The sequence below is a fragment of the Papio anubis genome, chromosome 19, assembly GCF_008728515.1.
Source record: "Papio anubis isolate 15944 chromosome 19, Panubis1.0, whole genome shotgun sequence".
NCBI lineage: Eukaryota > Metazoa > Chordata > Mammalia > Primates > Cercopithecidae > Papio > Papio anubis.
In genome coordinates this window covers 15,679,171-15,697,647 of record NC_044994.1, presented here as the reverse complement: position 1 = coordinate 15,697,647, position 18,477 = coordinate 15,679,171, and the positions used below count along the sequence as shown (strand labels likewise).

General features: G+C 44.9%; 1 protein-coding gene across 11 annotated transcripts in view; it reads right to left on the bottom strand.

Annotated features, from left to right (window-relative positions):
• The window catches only part of RMC1 (regulator of MON1-CCZ1), a 28,356-nt gene extending 9,879 nt beyond the window's left edge, over positions 1–18,477 (bottom strand). For 3 of the 11 annotated variants that reach the window (XR_002518647.2, XM_003914233.4, XM_021929988.2), the window contains exons 1-10: positions 18,227–18,477; positions 17,489–17,565; positions 14,928–15,012; positions 13,931–13,987; positions 12,698–12,784; positions 6,124–6,264; positions 5,705–5,808; positions 3,262–3,351; positions 3,067–3,172; positions 1,922–2,033 (exon numbers count right to left, since the gene is read on the bottom strand). Coding sequence is in view for 10 of the 11 variants with exons in the window: in XM_003914233.4 (XP_003914282.1) it covers positions 1,922–2,033; positions 3,067–3,172; positions 3,262–3,351; positions 5,705–5,808; positions 6,124–6,264; positions 12,698–12,784; positions 13,931–13,987; positions 14,928–15,012; positions 17,489–17,565; positions 18,227–18,328 (961 nt within the window). In the remaining variant the exon portion in view is untranslated. Of the gene's footprint in view, positions 1–1,921; positions 2,034–3,066; positions 3,173–3,261; positions 3,352–5,704; positions 5,809–6,123; positions 6,265–7,828; positions 7,882–12,697; positions 12,785–13,930; positions 13,988–14,927; positions 15,013–17,488; positions 17,566–17,660; positions 18,200–18,226 lie in introns of those variants that run through there. The other 8 variants (XM_009192529.4, XM_021929987.2, XM_017951618.3 and 5 more) reach the window with 8 other exon arrangements.

The following is an 18,477-nucleotide window of genomic DNA, read 5'->3' as shown; positions in this document are numbered from 1 at the left end:
TACAGAGGAAAAGGAAGAAGCTCGAGAGAACACAGGAGACCAAAAGACCTAACCAAATGTCTGTTAAGAACCAGCTCCTTCCTCCCACTGTGCCAGAAAGTAACTTAGCTTTTGGCTGATCCAGCAAGACAGGGCAGTCAGGCTGACGATGCTGCTCTTGCTAAACTTTCAGCCAGAGCCCGATTCTGAATCTCCTGGGTGAAAGGTACAAGGAAATCCTGACTGCAGGCTGGGTCAACCGCCCAGTGCTGTCTGACAAAGAATAAAATATTAGTACCAGGGTTCCAAGTGTGAGCCATCTGACTACGTCTTGTACACTGAAACCTCAGACGAGCCAACTCTGCACTCCAGTCTCCTTCAAAAGAGAGCCGGGAGAGACTGCTGCTGGGAGGGACAGGCACAGAAGACAGACCCTGTGGGAACGCAGTGAGAAGGCGGCCATCTGCAAGGAGGCCTGCAAGCAGGGAGGCCCCAGAAGAAAGCAAACCCGCAGACATCTTGAACTTCTAGCCACCAGAACTGTGAGAAAATAAAGTTCTATTTAAGGAAAAAAAAAAGAGAGAGAGAGAGAGTTGAATATTCTTTCAGTTCTGTGTGAAAATCAATTACACTGGGAAAATGGCAAAATGAAGCAAATAAATGACTTTCCCTTTTCCTGAATTCCTGGCCTCCACTCTTCTGACTTCCCAGCCCCACCTCTCCAGGCAGGAGGAGGACTGATTTGGGTAAGCCTAAGAGCCACAGCCAAAGCACTTACTGTGACTGTCAGTCCCAAAGAATGCAATATTCATCATCACTGTCACACGGAATGTGAGGAGGAGAAAAGTGATCCCAGGCTAAAGTAACAAGCATACAGCCAAAGTTAATTTCAGCGTTACAGAGCTCAAACAGAAAACGTTATGGACGTATTCAGTATTAAAACATCTTTCACCAACAACGAGTAATCAAAACTATCCATTCTACAGCTCAGGTAAGATAAATTATTTCCTCCCAAGGGAGATTCATCTATCTTAGAAAATGCTTTTTTCACAACATAATTTTAGCTTATATGATCAGTAGTAGTTGCATTTTTTAAAAAACTAGAACAGGCTGGTCACGGTGGCTCACACTTGTAATCCTAGCACTTTGGGAGACTGAGGCAGGCGGATCATCTGAGGTCAGGAGTTCAAGACTAGTCTAGCCAACATGGTGAAACCCCATCTCTATCAAAAATTTAAAAATTTGGGCCAGGCGTGGTGGCTCATGCCTGTAATCCCGGCACTTTGAGAGGCCAAGGCGGGCAGATCACTTGAGACCAGAAGTTCAAGACCAGCCTGGCCAACATGGTGAAACCCCATCTCTACTAAAAATACAAAAAAATGAGCTGGGCGTGGTGGCGCATGCCTGTAATCCCAGCTACTTGGGAGGCTGAGGCAGGAGAATCACTTGAACCTTATCTCCTCTCACAAGTATTTAAGCAACTGAATACTTGGTTCAATTGCTTGAATACTTCACAACCTTGAATCTTGTGAGAGGCAGAGGTTGCAGTGAGCCAAGATCAAGCCACTGCACTCCAGCCTGGGCAATAGATTGAGGCTCGGTCAAAAAAATAAATTTAAAAAAATATAAAAATTAGCTGGGCACAGTGGCGCATACCTGTAATCCCAGCTACTTGGGAGGCTGAGGCAGGAGAATCACTTGAACCCAGGGGGTGGAGGTTGTAGTGAGCCAGGATCACACCACTACATACCAGCCTGGGCGACTGAGTCAGACTCCCTCTTAAAACAACAAAACTGGAACAAATGGCCCCTGGCAAAATCAGACAGATCTGGGAATCTCTGTTTACTCCTCACTCCACTTTTAATGTGACTCCCAAAGATCATGGTGAGAACACAGCCACGTGGTAAAACAGCAGCACAGACTCTTCTACGGAACCCGTTACCTGCGATGGGGATCTGATAGGGCTGGATCGATCGCGCGGGAAGCACCGGGTGGTGGAAGGTAACGGAGCCATCAAACTCTCCCCGTAACTTGATATCAAATATTACCGACGTCTACGGGGGGGAGAAAACAAGACTGAGGCCAAAATGAATCACAGTTTGCCCAGTCCCTTTCATTCCATCCCATCTTGCTGTTTAGATCAGTTTAAAAGCCTGTGTTTGCATCTCCTCCCTATAGGCTAGTTCTTACTTGAGGAATTTGTCATTAACATTACAACTCTCTTTTAATATCTTTATCTCCTCTCACAAGTATTTCCTGCATTTATGACATGCTACCTTTGACAAGCTCAAAGTGACCTAAGCAGATCTCTGTCATTTCCACTGGAAACATCTTCACGTGTCAGAGAGTTAGCGTCACCACCCTCTGGGAGGGTAGAGGAGGGAAGTGGCTTCTTTATACCAGAGGCCCAGCCCACAGGACCCATTCTAGTTGTCCTGGTCCACACGGCCTCAAAACCATTATCCCCTAGCACTATCATCCATGCTCACAATTGCAATAGAGAGTTCATGTACTCGTGGAATGGAGCGGATTCCCACCTCCTTCCAAGGTCAAATCTCAAGTGTTACTTTCTGAAACAGTTTTCAATTATCTTTAATCAACTGACACAATCACTTTTTTCTAAACTACTTAACCCATTTCCATCTGGAAGATGAAAACTCTTAGCATAAAAAATAAAAATGCACTTTCTAATCTTACTCAGACATTTTGCTAATTTTCTTTTCTTTTTTTTTTTTTTTTTTCCCGGAGACAGGATCTTGCTCCATCACCCAGGCTAGGTGCAGGGGCACAATCTCAACTCACTGAAGCCCCGACCTCCCAGGCTCACGCCATCCTCCAGCCTTAGCCCCACAAGTAGCTGGGACTATAGGCATGCGCTACCACACCCGGCTAAGTTTTTTATTTTTTATATAGGTGGGGTTTTGCCATGTTACCCAGGCTGGTCTCAAGCTCCTGGGCTCAACCAGTCTGTCCGCCTTGGCCTCCCAAAGTGCTGGGATTACAGGCGTGATCCACTGCGCCCAGCCGCCAATTTTCACAAGGCTTTTAAGCAACCTTAACTTTGGTAGAAACGCAGACAGCTTGTACCTCTGTGTCCTGATGATGCACGACTACCAGGTTGTCCACCACGTTCAGGGCAAACTTTCCCGTCCTATTTAACTTCAATATGTGCATCTTTTTACAGGCACCTTCTCTGTCGGATAGAAAGCAAAAAATAGATCAACAAGCTGCAACTCACATTTTAAAATCACAGAGAGAGGGGAAAGAAAGCATGAAATCTACCGTGGCAGATGATAGAGGACCACCTCCGCTCCTGTGCTGTTGGAGGTCCGAGAATGATGCCTCAGGAAGAGAACATACAGCTGCCCGTATCTAATTAGGGAACAAAGAGACAAAAATCACATCTGGCCATTCAAAATTCCTTTGCTCTAAATGGCATCACAGTTAAGTAAACTATGAGATATTCACTTAATGGAATATTTTGCTGCCAACAAAAATGCTTACAAAGAAACATGCAGTTACTCAAAGCCTATTATAAAGTTAAGTGGAAAAGAGAACACACACTAAATACAGCTTGATCATAATCTTTTAAAAGAAAACCCCAAACCTAAGCATAGAGTCTAAAATGATTAGAAAGAAACACATGTTAATAGTTATACTTGAGTGATATGCTAATAAGTTCATTTTCTTCTCTTTCTGTTTTCCAAGTTTTGTATAATGAATGTATATTCCTTAATAACAGAAAAATATAATCACTTTTTTTTTTCATTTTTCAGAGACAGGGTCTCCCTCTGTCACGTGCAACCACAGTTCACTGCAACCTCCAACCCCTAGGCTTCGGTGATCTTCCCTCACCTCAGCCTCCCCAGTAGCTAGGACTATATGCACATGCCACCGTGCCTGGCTAATTTTTAAATATTTTTGTAGAAACAGGGTCTCACTATGTTGCCCAGGCTGGTCTTGAACTCCTGGCCTCAAGGCACTCCTCCTGCCTTGGCCTCCCCAGTCACTGGTATTACAGGCGTGCGCCACCATGCTCAGCCTCTTCTATTTAAGTGCCATCTAATAAGTGTTGCTGTGAACAGTTCCTGAATGCATATTCTAGTCCAGTGGTAAACTCTGTGCTGGGCCTGCCCAGGGACAAGGAGACCAAGGTGGGAGGGAACAGGTCCCCACCTCCACTTCAGCCAGGACTGCTCTCGCTTTATCTATTGTCCAAACAGGAATGATGGTTGGGCACGGTGGCTCATGCCTATAAACCCCGCACTTTGGGAGGCCGAGGCAGGAGGATCACCTGAGCCCAGGAGTTCAAGGCCAGCCTGGGCAACATGGTAAAACTCCATCTCTTCAGAAAATATAAAAATTATCCAGATGTGGTGGCATGCACCTGTAGTCCCAGGTACTCGGGAGACTGGCAGGACAATCACTTGAACCTAGGAGGCGGAGGCTGCAGTGAGCCGAGATCGTAACACTGTACTCCAGCCTGGGCAACAGAGCGAGACTCTCCAAAAGAAATTTAAAAATAAACAGGAAAGCCACAGAAGAGTACCAAAAAAAAAAAAAAAAGGAAGAAAAAATAAAGAAAAGAACATTATACTACCAAAAAGTTTGAAAGTTTAGGGTTTTTATTAATCTCTACTGTGTGTTTAAAATTTTCATTACAAATTTAAAAACTGAGATATCCACTTTTTCAAATGAAAATATACCTTCGTACTGCCGGGCGCAGTGGCTCACGCCTGTAATCCCAACACTTTGGGAGGCTGAGGCAGGCAGATCACCAGGTCAAGAGACTGAGACCATCCTGGCTAACATGGTGAAACCCTGTCTCTACTAAAAATACAAAAATTAGTTGGGCATGGTGGCACGTGGCTGTAGTCTCAGCTACTCGGGAGGCTGAGGCAGGAGAATTGCTCGAACCTGGGAGGCAGAGGTTGCAGTGAGCCAAGATCATACCACTGCACTCCAGCCTGGCAACAGAGCAAGACTCCATCTTAAAAAAAAAAAAACAGAAAAAGAAAATATACCTCCATATATAAGTAATTGAGTTCCATGTTTGTTACATAAAAATCTTAATGTATTTTCTTATTTAGAACGATTATTAACTTAGCTTTAAAAAAAAAAAAAAAAATTGGCCAGGCACAGTGGCTCACACCTGTAATCCCAGCACTTTGGGAGGCCAAGGCAGGTGGATCACTTGAGGTCAGGAGTTCAAGACTAGCCCGGTCAACATAGTGAAACCCTGTCTCTACCAAAAATACAAAGATTAGCCAGGCGAGGTGACATATACTTGTAATCCCAGCTACTTGGGAGGCTGAAGCAGAAGAATCACTTGAGCCTGGGAGGCGGAGGCTGCAGTGAGCCGACATTGCACCACTGCACTCCAGCCTAGGTGACAGAACAAGATTCTGTCTTGAAAAAAAAAAGAAGAAATTATAAAACAAAAACACTAGCAAATAAATTGGTTCAAAGTTCTTGTTTTATCAGGCTAGAAAGGTAAAGGAATTCCTTAGCATCACAAAGCTGATAAAAATCAAAAAGGAATGCCAAAAACACTGCAGGTTTTCTATGTTCAGAGGATCTAGACACTGAATAACCCAGGACAAGGGGAGTCCTCCTTATGTGTTCTAGGGGTCAGGGCATCATGTGGTGCTTGTACCACACTCCTTCTATTATTTATATTACTGAAAGCAATCGCAGGATGGAGTTCTCTCTGACACAGACATACACGGTAGCCATTGCGATGTCTCTTTCGGAAAGGCTGGGTTTAGTTGACTTAGGTGCAGCTGGTAATTCAATCTCAAACTTGGGCAGCTTTGACATAGTGCCAGCCTGTTTAGGGGGAAAAAAGTTTTAGGAAAAACTTATTAAACCCTTTTGATGTTTCACCATTCCCTACGTAAAACCAACAAGGATAAACATAGACTTTGGATCCTTTCCACCGTCCCCCGTGTCCCCTCATGGCCTATCTGCCCAGCATAAAATGAATGGCTCCATGAGCTGACAGGTACAGAGTGCCCTCTAGTGGTCAGAGCATGACATTACGGCTGGAGGAACCTGTCCCTAACGTGCCTGACACATTAGGATGCTACAGCAACAGGGGACAACTGGGGAAATGTGTTTTTTTCAGGGGAGGCTTCCTCTTACCCTAAAGTGAAAAGGCTGCAGGACATTCTCCAGGACCGTGGTAGACAGCAAGATCACGGCGCTCTCGGGGCAGTACATGTACCAATTCACATTGAGATTGTGGCTCTTCAAGAGTTTCAGGCTCCGTTTCTCTGGTAATACCTGAAGCAGAGTTTAAGAACCAGGATCTTCATTTAAAAAACAGCAAACTAATCCCAGCACTTTGGGAGGCCGAGGTGGGCGGATCACCTGAGGTCAGGAGTTCTAAACCAGCCTGGACAAAATGGTGAAACCCCGTCTCTACTAAAAATACAAAAATCAGCCGGACGTGGTGGCACATGCCTGTAATCCCAGCTACTCGGCAGGCGGAGGCACAAGAATTGCTTGAATGAACCTGGGAGGCGGAGGTTGCAATGAGTCAAGATTGCACCATCACACTCCAGCGTGAATGACAGAGCAAGACTCAGTCTCAATAAATAAATAAATCAATAACAGCAAACTGTCAGAAGATTCTTACAGTGCACTTGGAGAATAAAAAGCAGAAGAAACCCACTAAGTGAAATGAACATTCTTACTTGTACTTATTACAGCTGCTACTTCACCAGCCCTGTGCTTGGTGCTTTACATGCTTGGGCATGTGGAGCACATGGATACACCTAAGAGCAATTTACAACAAAATTCTCCTCATCCAGGAAATGACCAAAAGAAACTGACACCTCCAGGGCCCCATGTATTAACTCGGCCACCTCCCAGGCCATGGCAGATCTGCCTTCTACTTGGCCTCCATCTCGACTCCAGTCTACACTGGGCCTGGGAGGAGCTCCCTTCTTCTAGCAGCTGTGTTCATAAGACTGCATACAAATGCGGTACTTTATAATCCAGGCACATTTTAAATGTACCGTAAATATTCTGCTATTACGGAACACTGTATAGAGCCCCCAAGACATAAATGCTCATGGTACACTGCACTGAAGAACTGCTGTGCAAGTCAGAGGCAGGAGCCAGAAGCTTCTTAATAACTATAATAACTAGGATGCGCTAGAGTCTTCTTTCTTTTTAACTTTTTTCTTGAAGACCTGAAGCCATCTAGGTAACCTTAAGGTATACTTTCCCACTGCAGAGAACAGAAAGACTTTTAAATGATTACCATAGGGAACTCCTCCATAAAGCAAGCCACCCTTCCCATGCAATCACATGTACAAAATTCTATTTCTGTGTGTATGGAATTTATCTAAAGTTTGTTTAAAGTTCTCTTATTGGTCATTACAATTTTTTGGGGGGTGCGGGGGATGGAGTTTAGTTCTTGCTGCCCAGGCTGGAGTGCAATGGCAAAGTCTCGGCTCACTGCAACCTCTGCCTCCCAGGTTCAAGGGATTCTCCTGCCTCAGCCTCCCAAGTAGCTGGGATTACAGGCGCCCGCCACCACACCCAGCTAATTTTTGTATTTTTATTTTGAGACAGTAGAGACAACGCTTAGTAGAAATGGGGCTTAGTAGAGGCGGGGCTTTACCATGGTGGCCAGGCTGGTCTCGAACTCCTGACCTCAGGTGATCGCCCATCTTGGCCTCCCAAAGTGCTAGGATTACAGGCATGAGCCACCGCGCCCAGCCAGTCATTACTAAGATTTCGATGATGGCCTTACACCATGGCATTAACGCACAGGTGTATTTTCTCTATCTATACATTCTAAATTATATTGCTTTCATTAGGTCAATAAAATCAAAACCTGAAAGAACTCTTAACACCCTCTGAATTAGTTCCACTTAGAGATCTCAGAAGCATGCTCAATAGGTCAGGAAGCTGGAAAAGATGAAAAGAAACAGGCAAGTACATCAAAGGACACGATCCACAGAGTGGAAAGGTGACCTCCGGATTCGGAGAAAATACTTGCAAATTGTATCTCTAAGAAGGTGTTACTATCAGAATATATAAAGAACTATAATTCAACAAATAATAATAATTTGATTTTTAAAATAGGCACAATGACCCGAATTAGTCATTTCTCCAAAGATGATACACAAAGTGGCCAACACACACACAAGTGCTCAACATCACTAATCAACAAAGAGCACAAATCAAAACCACAATTAAGATGGCTCTTATAAAAAAAAAAAAAAAAAAACCCAGCAAGCGTTGGTGAGGATATGGAGAAATTGGGACCCTTGTACACTTGGAGGGATTGGAAAATGATGTAACTGCTATGGAAAACAGTATAGCAGTTCCCTACAACATTAAGAAACAGAACTACCATCTGCTCCAGCAATCTCACTCTGGGTATAAATCTAAAAGACCTGAAAACAGGATCTTGAAGAGGTATCTGCATACCTGTACTGACAGCAGCACTATTCACAATGGCCAAGAGGTGGACACAACCCAAATGTCCCTCAACAGATGAACGGATAAGCAAAATGTGGTGTATACACTCAATGCGATACTCTCAGTCTTAAAAAGGAAACCCTATCACATGCTATGGCATGGGGGAACCTTTAGGACATTATGGTAGATGAAATAAGCCAGTCACAAAGGGACAAATACTGTATAATTTCACTTATATGAAGCATAAAAGGTAATCAAATTCGGCCGGACACAGTGGCTCATGCCTGTAATCCCAGCACTTTGGAAGGCTGAGGTGAATGGATCACCTGAAGTCAGGAGTTCAAGACCAGCTTGGCCAACAGGGTGAAATCCCATCTCTACCAAAAATACAAAAATTAGCCAGGCGTGGTGGCACACACCTGTAATCACAGCTATTAGGGAGGCTGAGACGGGAGAATCACCTGAACCCAGGAGGCAGAGGTTGCAGTGAGCTGAGATCACGCCACTGCATTCCAGCCTGGGCGACAGAGCGAGACTCCATCTCAAAAAAAAAGGAGTCAAATTCATAGAAACAGAAAGTAAAATAGAGATTGTTGGGGCTGCAAGGAAGGGATAAAGGGGAGTTGTTTACTGGATACAGTTTTGGTTTCACAAGATGAAAAAAGTTCTGCAGCTATTTCATAACAAACAATGTGAATGAATATACTTAACACTACTGAACTGAACACTTAAAAACAGTTAAGATGATAAATGTTATATGTTTTTTACCACAGTAAAAAAAATTTTGGCCACACACAGTGGCTCGTGCCCATAAATCCCAGCACCTGGGACGCCAAGGCAGGAGAATGGCTTGAGCCTAGGAGTTCAAGACCAGTCTAGGCAACATGGCAAGACCTCATCTCTACAAAAAAAAAAAAAAAAAAAAGGAAAAAAAATTAGTTGCGCGTGCTGGCACACACCTGTAGTTCCAGCTACTCAGGAAGCTGAGGTGGGAGGACTACGTGAGGCTAGGAGGTCGAGGCTGCAGTGAGCCGTGATTGTGCCACTGTACTCCAGCCTGGGTGACAGAGATCCTGTCTCAAAATAATTATCACAAAATAAAAAAACTTTAAGAGGCAGTTAGCAAAATACAAATGGACAATATACAAATGAAAAGATGCTTACTTCCCTAGTAATGTAAAATGCAAATTAAAATGTCTTTTAGCCAGGCGTGGTGGCTCACGCCTGTAATCCCAGCACTTTAGGGGGCCGAGATAGGTGGATTATTTAAGGCCAAGGGTTCAAGAACAGCCTGGCCAACGTGGTGAAACCCCACCCCTACTAAAAATACAAAAATTAGCCAGGCGTGGTGGTGGGCACCTGTAGACCCAGCTACTTGGGAGGCTGAGACAGGAGAATTGCTTGAACCCAAGAGGTGGAGGAGCCGAGATAGTGCCACTGCATTCCAGCCTGGGCGACAGAGTGAGACTGTCTCAAAAAAAAAAGAAAAAAGAAAAGTCTGCCTCTCAGGTTGACAAATGTCTATGGACTGATAATATCCAGTTCTCCTAAAGGTATGAAAAGCGGAAGTTCCCATATTGCTAGTGAAAATGCACATGTCTAAAAGAAATTTGGTGATACCGGTTCAGCTTTTCAGATGTTCATACCTATACTGCAACTCTCCCTCTAACATAAAGAAGTGTGTACAAGAATGTTACTGTAGGGTTATTTGTAATCACAAAAAAATGGAAAACCAGCCAATGTCCAACAACAAAAAATTGGTTAAGCTGCAGTCCATCCATACAGTGGAATACTACCCAGTCAGAATAAAATACAGAATGATGTCCAAGATACACTTTGGAAAGGAAAAACAAAAAAAAAAAAAACTAGCTGCAAAAGTTTATATACAACATTCCCCTTTTTGTTAAAAAGAAATTTGTATGTATTTATTTTTAAAAATGGAGGAATATGCACCAAACTGTTCATAATAATTATTTATTGGGATTATAGGGAACATTTGCTTTCCATATTATGTATCTTGCAATGTTTGAATGTTGTTTTAAGTTTTAGGTTCGGGAATAGACGAGAAGGTTTGTTACACAGGTAAACTCATGTCACGAGGGTTTGTGGTACAGATTATGTCATCACCCAGGTATTAAGTCCAGTCCCCAATAGTTATCTTTTCTGCTCCTCTCCCTCCTCCCACCCTCACCTGCTCAAGTAGACCCCTGTGTTTGTTGTTTCCTTCTTTGCATTCATAACTTATCATTTAGCTCCCACTTAGAAGTGAGAACATGTGGTTTTGGTTTTCTGTTCCTGTGTTAATTTGCTAAGGATGATGGCCTCCATCTCCACCCATGTTCCCACAAAAGACATGATCTTGTTCATTTTTATGGCTGCACAGTATTCCATGGTATATATGTACCACATTTTCTTTATCCAATCTGTCACTGATGGGCATTTAGGTTGATTCTATGTGTTTGCTACTGTGAACAGTGCTTCAGTGAACATTCACGTGCATGTGCCTTTACGGTAGAATAATTTACATTCCTCTGCATATACACCCAGTAATGGGGCTGCTAGGTCAAACGGTAGTTCTGCTTTTAGCTCTCTGAGGAATCGCCATACTGTTTTCCACAAAGGTTGAACTAATTTACACTCCCAGCAACAGTGCATAAGGGTTCCCTTTTCTCCACAACCTTGCCAACATCTGTTATTCTTTGACTTTTTTATAATAGCTATGCTGACTAGTGTGAGATAGTATCTCATTGTGGTTTTGATTTGCATTTCTCTAATGATCAGTGATGTTGAGCTTTTTTATTTTTGTTGCTCGCATGTATGTCTTCTTTTAAAAAGTGTCTGCTCATGTCCTTTGCCCACTTTTTTTTGAGATGGAGTCTTGCTCTGTTGCCCAGGCTGGAGTGCAGTGGCACCATCTCAGCTCACTGCAACCTCCGCTTCCCAGGTTCAAGCAATTCTCTGGCCTCAGCCTCCCTAGCAGCTGGGATTACAGGTACCTGCCACCACACCTGGCTAATTTTTGTATTTTTCATAGAGATGGGGTTTTGTCATGTTTGCCACACTGGCCTCAAACTCCTGACCTCAGGTGATCTGCACGCCTCAGCCTCCCAAAGTGCTGGGATTACAGGTGTGAGCCACTGCGCCTGACCTTTGCCCACTTTTTAATGAAGTTTTTTTGTTTGTTTGTTTGAGATGGGGTCTCACTATCATCCAGGCTGGAGTACAGTGGTGTGATCTTGGCTCACTGCAACCTCCTGCCTCCTGGGCTCAAGCAGTCCTCCCATTTCAGCCTCCCAAGTAGCTGGGACTACAGGTGCACCCCACCACACCTGACTAACATTTTGTATTTTTTATAGAGATGGGATTTCATCATGTTGGCCTGGCTGGTCTCACACTCCTGGACTCAAGCCATCCGCCCACCTTGGCCTTCCAAATAGCTGGAATTACAGGCATGGGCCACCAAGCCCCCCCCGCACCCCCCGCTTTTTTTTTTTTTAAGGTATTACTTGCAATTAGAAAAAAATAAAAGAATAAAATCCCCAGCGAGAAACTAAAGCTGAGTGCTGCAGCTCATGCCTGAAATCCTGGCACTTTGGGAGGCCAAGGCAGGAGTCGAGGTTAGGAGCTTGACATCAGCCTGGGTAACATAGCAAGACTTCATCTCCACAAAAAAATTTAAAAATTAGCCAGGGCCGGGCGCAGTGGCTCACGCCTGTAATCGCAGCACTCTGGGAGGCCGAGGCGGGTGGATCACCTGAGGTCAGGAATTCGAGACCAGCCTCAACATGGTGAAACCCCGTCTCTACTAAAAATACAAAATTAGCCAGGCATGGTGGCGCACGCCTGTAATCGCAGCTACTCACGAGGCTGAGGCAGGAGAATCACTTGAACCTGGGAGGTGGAGGTTGTGGTGAGCTGAGATCATGCCATCGCACTCCAGCCTGGGCAGTAAGAGCAAAACTCCATCTCAAAAAAATAAATAAATAAAATAAAATAAAATAATAAAAATAAAAATTAGCCAGGCATGATGGTACATGCATGTAGTCCTACCTACTCAGGAGGCTGAGGCAGGAGGATTGCTTGAGCCCAGGAGTTTGAGATTACAGTGAGCCACGATGATGCCACTGCACTGCGGCCTGGGCAACAGAGCAAGATTCCATCTCTAAAAAATGCTTAAAAAAAAAAAAAAAAAAAAATTCTCTTCAGTACTGAATTCAAAAGGCTGCCAGAATGCTATCACTGAACTTTTACCAACAAACATAAATGATAAACATAATACCTGGTAAAATTCGATTCCTTGATCTGTTATGAAGACAATTTCAGTAGAACTAGTCCAGCAGAATCCTAGAATGTTGGCATTCTTAGTCTAAGAAAAATTTTTTAAAAACATTTTTAATTAATAAGAAAAAATATATATAACTGTTCAAAAGCTTAACAATCTCTGCAGTTTGTCATTCTTTAATGAAAGTTCCTCGGAAAGTTTACTAATTAACAAAACAAATTTTATTTGAAATACTATGTTCCCTGATTTTTGCCCGTAACTCTTCATTCAAGAACCTGAATCCTAATTCCTTCTACTAAACAGAACAGGGGAAGTGTGTGTTTTGTAGAAAGGCAACCAACCAGAGCTCATAGACAGCAGCTTCTACCTGCAGGAATCACCGTACTGCCGACATTCTTAGTCACCCATGTTACAAAGACTGTTATTACAAATGTACAAAGGCCTAAGGGTCTTTAGCGAGTGTTGACCAAAGTGGGCTGAGGACCCTGAGACACACGCCCTACTCGCTCGAGGGCAGATAGGGCTGAGCAGGGCTGGGCTGAGGGCCTCCTCACACGGGGCCACCGCAGGGCAGGGGGACAGTGGCGGGGACGCACCTCTCCTCATTGAATAGTCCACCCTGAACTCCACTGAGCAAAACAGCCACAAAGATGCAGAAAGCCCTACCCCAACCACTAGCAGCCTCTGTCAGCGCCCAGGGTGCCACACTGCCACTTTTAGCTCAGCTCCCTCTAGCCTAGTTTACGACACCCAGCAAATCTCATTAATGTGGATTAGAATCAACACCTGGGGGAAGCAAGAAAGAAAGGACAAGACAAAGACAACAAATTGAGGAAAGGAAACTTCAGGAAAGAGAAAAAGAAACTCCCACCAGAAACCTCTGCTCCATGTGGCTGTGAGGGATCCCAGGGCCCAGACCCAGATGTGCTGTTGGCCCAGTGAGGAGAAAAAGGGCAAGACAGACAACAGCCCCCAAGGGCTGGCACCACTGGGTGTTCACGCGTCATCCATTGAACCTTCCCCGCTCCAAAGGAACAAGCTTTCAAACTCAGAAAACTGTTCAGTGTCACAAAGCAAACACCCCGCCCGACTCCAGTTTTGGAATCAACATGAGGGACGGTCTGACTTCAAGTCTGGGCTCCCTGTGGCCCCGATGCCCCCCGCTCTCCACAACATCACCCAGCTCAACACCACTGATGCCAGCCGCTGAGAAAGGGCCTGGGGTCATACCTTGCACTCCTGTGTGTATTCCAGCTGGGAATTATCAGGGATAAAATTACAAAAATCCTGAAAGGAAAAACACACACATACACACAAATTTGGATTAGGCAGCATACTGCCAACCTATGTTGGCATACTACAAGAAAAAGATAAATATTAACTTAAAAAGTGACCAGAAAATAACTGAAAACAACCCAAACATAGGAAAGATAAAAAGACCAATTCGGATCATCTGTCTCAACAGCAGCAGGCTTACGATTCAGTTTTTTTTTTTTAAGTTAATACAAATATTCAGTTACAGTTTAGTAACTCCTTTCCAAATGCATTCCTCAAGCAGCTGATGTCAGAGAAATGTGTTGCTGCACTTACTAAGAGGCTTCCCCAAGACTTTAACACTTAAAACTAATGGAAGAAACCACGAGAGGATCCTGCCTGTTTGGAACAGCCTTCCCTCTACTCTACAAACAGCAATGGCGAACATTTACAAGGGCTAAAGTGCTTGCAGGCTGTTTCGACTTGGAATATCTGCTCCTATCAGATCTAGCACTCAGAAATGAGAGATGAGAAGGCTAATTCACAAAGTAGCCAAAAATATACCTCACACAGTCTATGCTGCTAGCTATCAAGCAATACAGAAGACACACAAAGTTCCAAATTACTTTTTAACAATTTTTAAGGGAGGCTGAGGTGGGAGAATCACTTGAGCCTGAGAGATCGAGGCTGCAGTGAGCCGAGATCACATCACGGCACTCCAGCCTGGGCAACAAAGGAAGACTGGCTCAAAAAAAAAATGTTTAATGTAATTTAAAAATCAAACTAAGGTCATTTTTTTTAACCCACTCGAATGTCTTTTTCGTTTTTGAAGGCTCTAATACAATGCAACATAACTACACCTTTCACAACAGTAAGATAATAAGTTTCCTTTAACACTGAAAATTTGCAATTCCTTCTCTTCCAAATGCATTTCTAATGCCCTTTAATGCTATATTTTAAAGATAAGTCTTACCACAGTCTTTGATGTCCTCTGAACAGCCAATATCTTATTTTCTAAGGAAAACTTAATGCACTTCACTTCTCCTTTGTCATCCATTCTTTAAGAAGAAAGAATGTGTTAGTAGTTAAATAATCTAATTCTAGCTACTATCATTTATTGAAAAGGCAAAAGACACAACCTATATTCAGGAGGCAGCAAATTCTAGTCTAAAATTAAAGTTATGTTTCGGAAGCCATTGGTAGGACCTCTTTCAAACTACCAAATCCAACTGGAAACAACTTGCTGGGAAAACAAGTGATTGAAGAATTGAGATCACACACACATATCACCTGAGAATTGTTCGCAACATAAATAACTATAGACCCGCACAGGAGCCTTCTCCATGACTGCTGTTTCTCTCTCACAGCAAAGCTTCTGGAAAGAACTATTTACTTGTGCATCTCACAGCGCATTCATTATGCAAACCTGCGATGCACCAGATGGCTCCACTAAAGTGTCTCATGACCGCCTCACACAGAAGTTAAAAAGTGAACTCAGCTGGGCACAGTGGCCTACGCCTGTAATCCCAGCACTGTGAGAGGATGGAGGAGGATCACAGGAGTTCAAGACCTGCCTCTATTCAAATACATACTTTTTTAAATTAAAAATTCATTTTAAAAAAGCAAACTCAAGGGATGGATTACAGAGGGGCTCAAGGAAACTTTTCAGGGTCTGAATATGTTCATTGCCTTGACTGTGGTGATGGTTTCATGGGTATATACATGTCAAAACTCACATATTGTATAATATTAAGTGTGTACAGTTTATTGTGTGCCAACTATGTCTCAATAAAGCTGCTTTTAAATTTTTTTTTTTTTTTGCAATGGAGTCTTGCTCTGTCGCCCAGGCTACAATGCAGTGGCACGATCTCGGCTCACTGCAACCTCTGCCTCTCAGGTTCACGTGATTCTCCTGCCTCAGCGTCCTGAGTAGCTGGGATTTCAGGTTCGCACCACCACACCCGGCTAATTTTTGTATTTTTGGTAGAGATGGGGTGTCACCATGTTGGCCAGGCTGGTCTCGAACTCCTGATCTCAAGTGATCCGCCCACCTTGGCCTCCCAAAGTGCTGGCATTACAGATGTGAGCCACCGTGCCCAGTCTAAAAACTCTTTTTAAGTTAAATTCAGTACCTTCCCCCCCACAAACTTCTCAGAGTCCTCAATCTAGATTATCATGGGCTCACTCTTGTTTTCCACACCCAACCAACCCCCGAGTCTTACCAGACACCCATCTTCCTAAGTATCCCTTGACTGCCTATGCAGTGCCACTCTACATCGCCAGAGCTCCGCTCTTCACCACACCTGGCTCGGCTGACTGCTACTCTCCATGGTATCCCTAACTCTGACAGGCTCCCAACTAAGCCAGCCTCGTGCTGTGAACAGCATGATCTTTCCAAACACTGACACGATCATGCCACACGCCACCTGACATGTCAATAAGATAAAGCTCTAACTCCATAGGAGAATACGTAAGTTTCAAGCTGACCCCTGCCAGTGGCCACACCACCACCATTTCCCTTCCCTGTAGACACACCCTGTGTAACCTTCAGTTACATAGACCTGGAGTTCCCCAAAACACCATGCTCAAACCCCATCCACACTTTAAAACCCCATCCATACTTTAAAACACTTTGCTTAGGCCAGGTGCAGTAGCTCATGCCTGTAATCCTAGCACTGTGGGAGGCCAAGGTGGATCGCTTGAGGTCAGGAGTTTGAAACCAGCCTGGCCAACGTGGTGAAACCCCATCTCTACTAAAAATACAAAAAAATTAGCCAGGCGTGGTGGCGGGCGCCTGTAATCCCAGCTACTTGGGAGGCTGAAGCAGGAGAATCGCCTGAACCTGGGAGGCAGAGGTTGCAGTCAACCAAGATCTCACCAGTGCACTCCAGCTGGGCACAGAAGGAGGCGCCCTCTCTCAAAAAAAAAAAAAAAGAAAAAAAGACAGTTTCTCATTAACACAGGCCAACAGTAAAATTAAGTCACTACTGAACTGAGGGCCTACATTAAACTTTCATCTTCCGTAAGCACCAGCGTTAACGCGGCCAGATAGCTTATCATCCAAATCGAGCCACTTCTGAAAGTGAAAGGGGCTGTTCAACAGTGCAAACTGTGACCATGCAGTCACCTTAAGTAGCAGTCATGATTTTCTTATATTACTACATGAGAAACAATGAATCTCCTTCACCTGCTACTCTGGAAATACCTGGGCTAAAGAAACGAAGGCCCTCCTCTGTCAACAAACCGGAAATGGGCACATCTTCATGCTGACTTGTTAATTTCCAGTGCCAGGAAGTGGGTGCCCACCTTTGAAGTATTTGGCTCCCAAATGAAATGCTCCAGATATTCCACTCTGACAAGAGGTGCTAGTAAGTGCCACTAAGACCCTCCCTACAGACAGGGATTCCATGTGCGCACACACACTTCAGGCCTCTTAGGGCAGGCCAAATGACTAAATTATAAAAAACCTTTTGAATTAGAAAAACGCCATTCTGTTTACATGATAAAATGATCTTAAAGTGTCTTTGACGTTACCTAAATGAGATGGGATTCCTATCATCTGGGCCTTTAACTACCACACCAGTAGCTCCACCAGATCGAACAGCAAAAACCTGAGAGGCAAAAGCAGCAAGGTTAATAGCCTGAACTCTGAAAGGATCTAAACTCATAAGCCGACCCGCAAGCGATTATTTCTGTTATACACTACCCTGGGTTCAACTAAAGTAACACATATCAAGGTACAGATGTTTGGCTGCTCATGTGAATTTTAAAAACCAAGAGCAGAGAGCGAAAAGGATGCCACTCCAAGTGTGGCCCACTGTGCCACACTGGGTCGGGTCCCCGAGGCTCCAAGTTCTAAGGCCGGTTCGCGCATCAGCACCGCTGATGCGCTTGAAGTAGCCTTTTCCCCCTTTACAAAATTTCAAGGAAGATAAAAATTTCGACGTCTAAAACCTTGACTGAGAGTGTAACTAATGACAAAGACAACAAAAGAAGCCTAGAAAAGACGGGCGAGCCAACAGTTGAGACACTGGCCACGAGGCCACTGCGTCCGCGCAGCTGGTTCGGGGGTCCAGCCCCGGGGTCACCTGCGAGGACACCTGGCCGCGGCTGAGCCCACCCAACAGGGAAGGAGCGTGCGCCGCCTCCCGCGCTGGGACAGGACAGGACCGGACAGGAGGGGACGCTCGGGCCTGGTCGCGCGAGACCGGCCTTGGTGCGCCCACGACCCCGGCAGGGCCGCGCGGGGGAGGAAGGCGCGGGCCGCCGGACCTGCTTGTTGGCCTCATCGAAGAAGACGCAGTTGACAGGGTTCGCCTTCTCGAACTGCACCGGCCGCTCGCACAGCTCCAGGTAGTAGTCCTCCTCGCCCATGGCGGGCGCCGCGACCGCGGTGGGGGCCCCGAGGGCGGCAGCCAGCGTGGAGCGGGGCTCGCGGTGGAGCCCGGCCCGAAATGTGGTGCTGGCTGCGGCTGCGACTGCTGCTCTGGGCCCGGCGCGGACGCCGCTTCCTGGTGCCACGC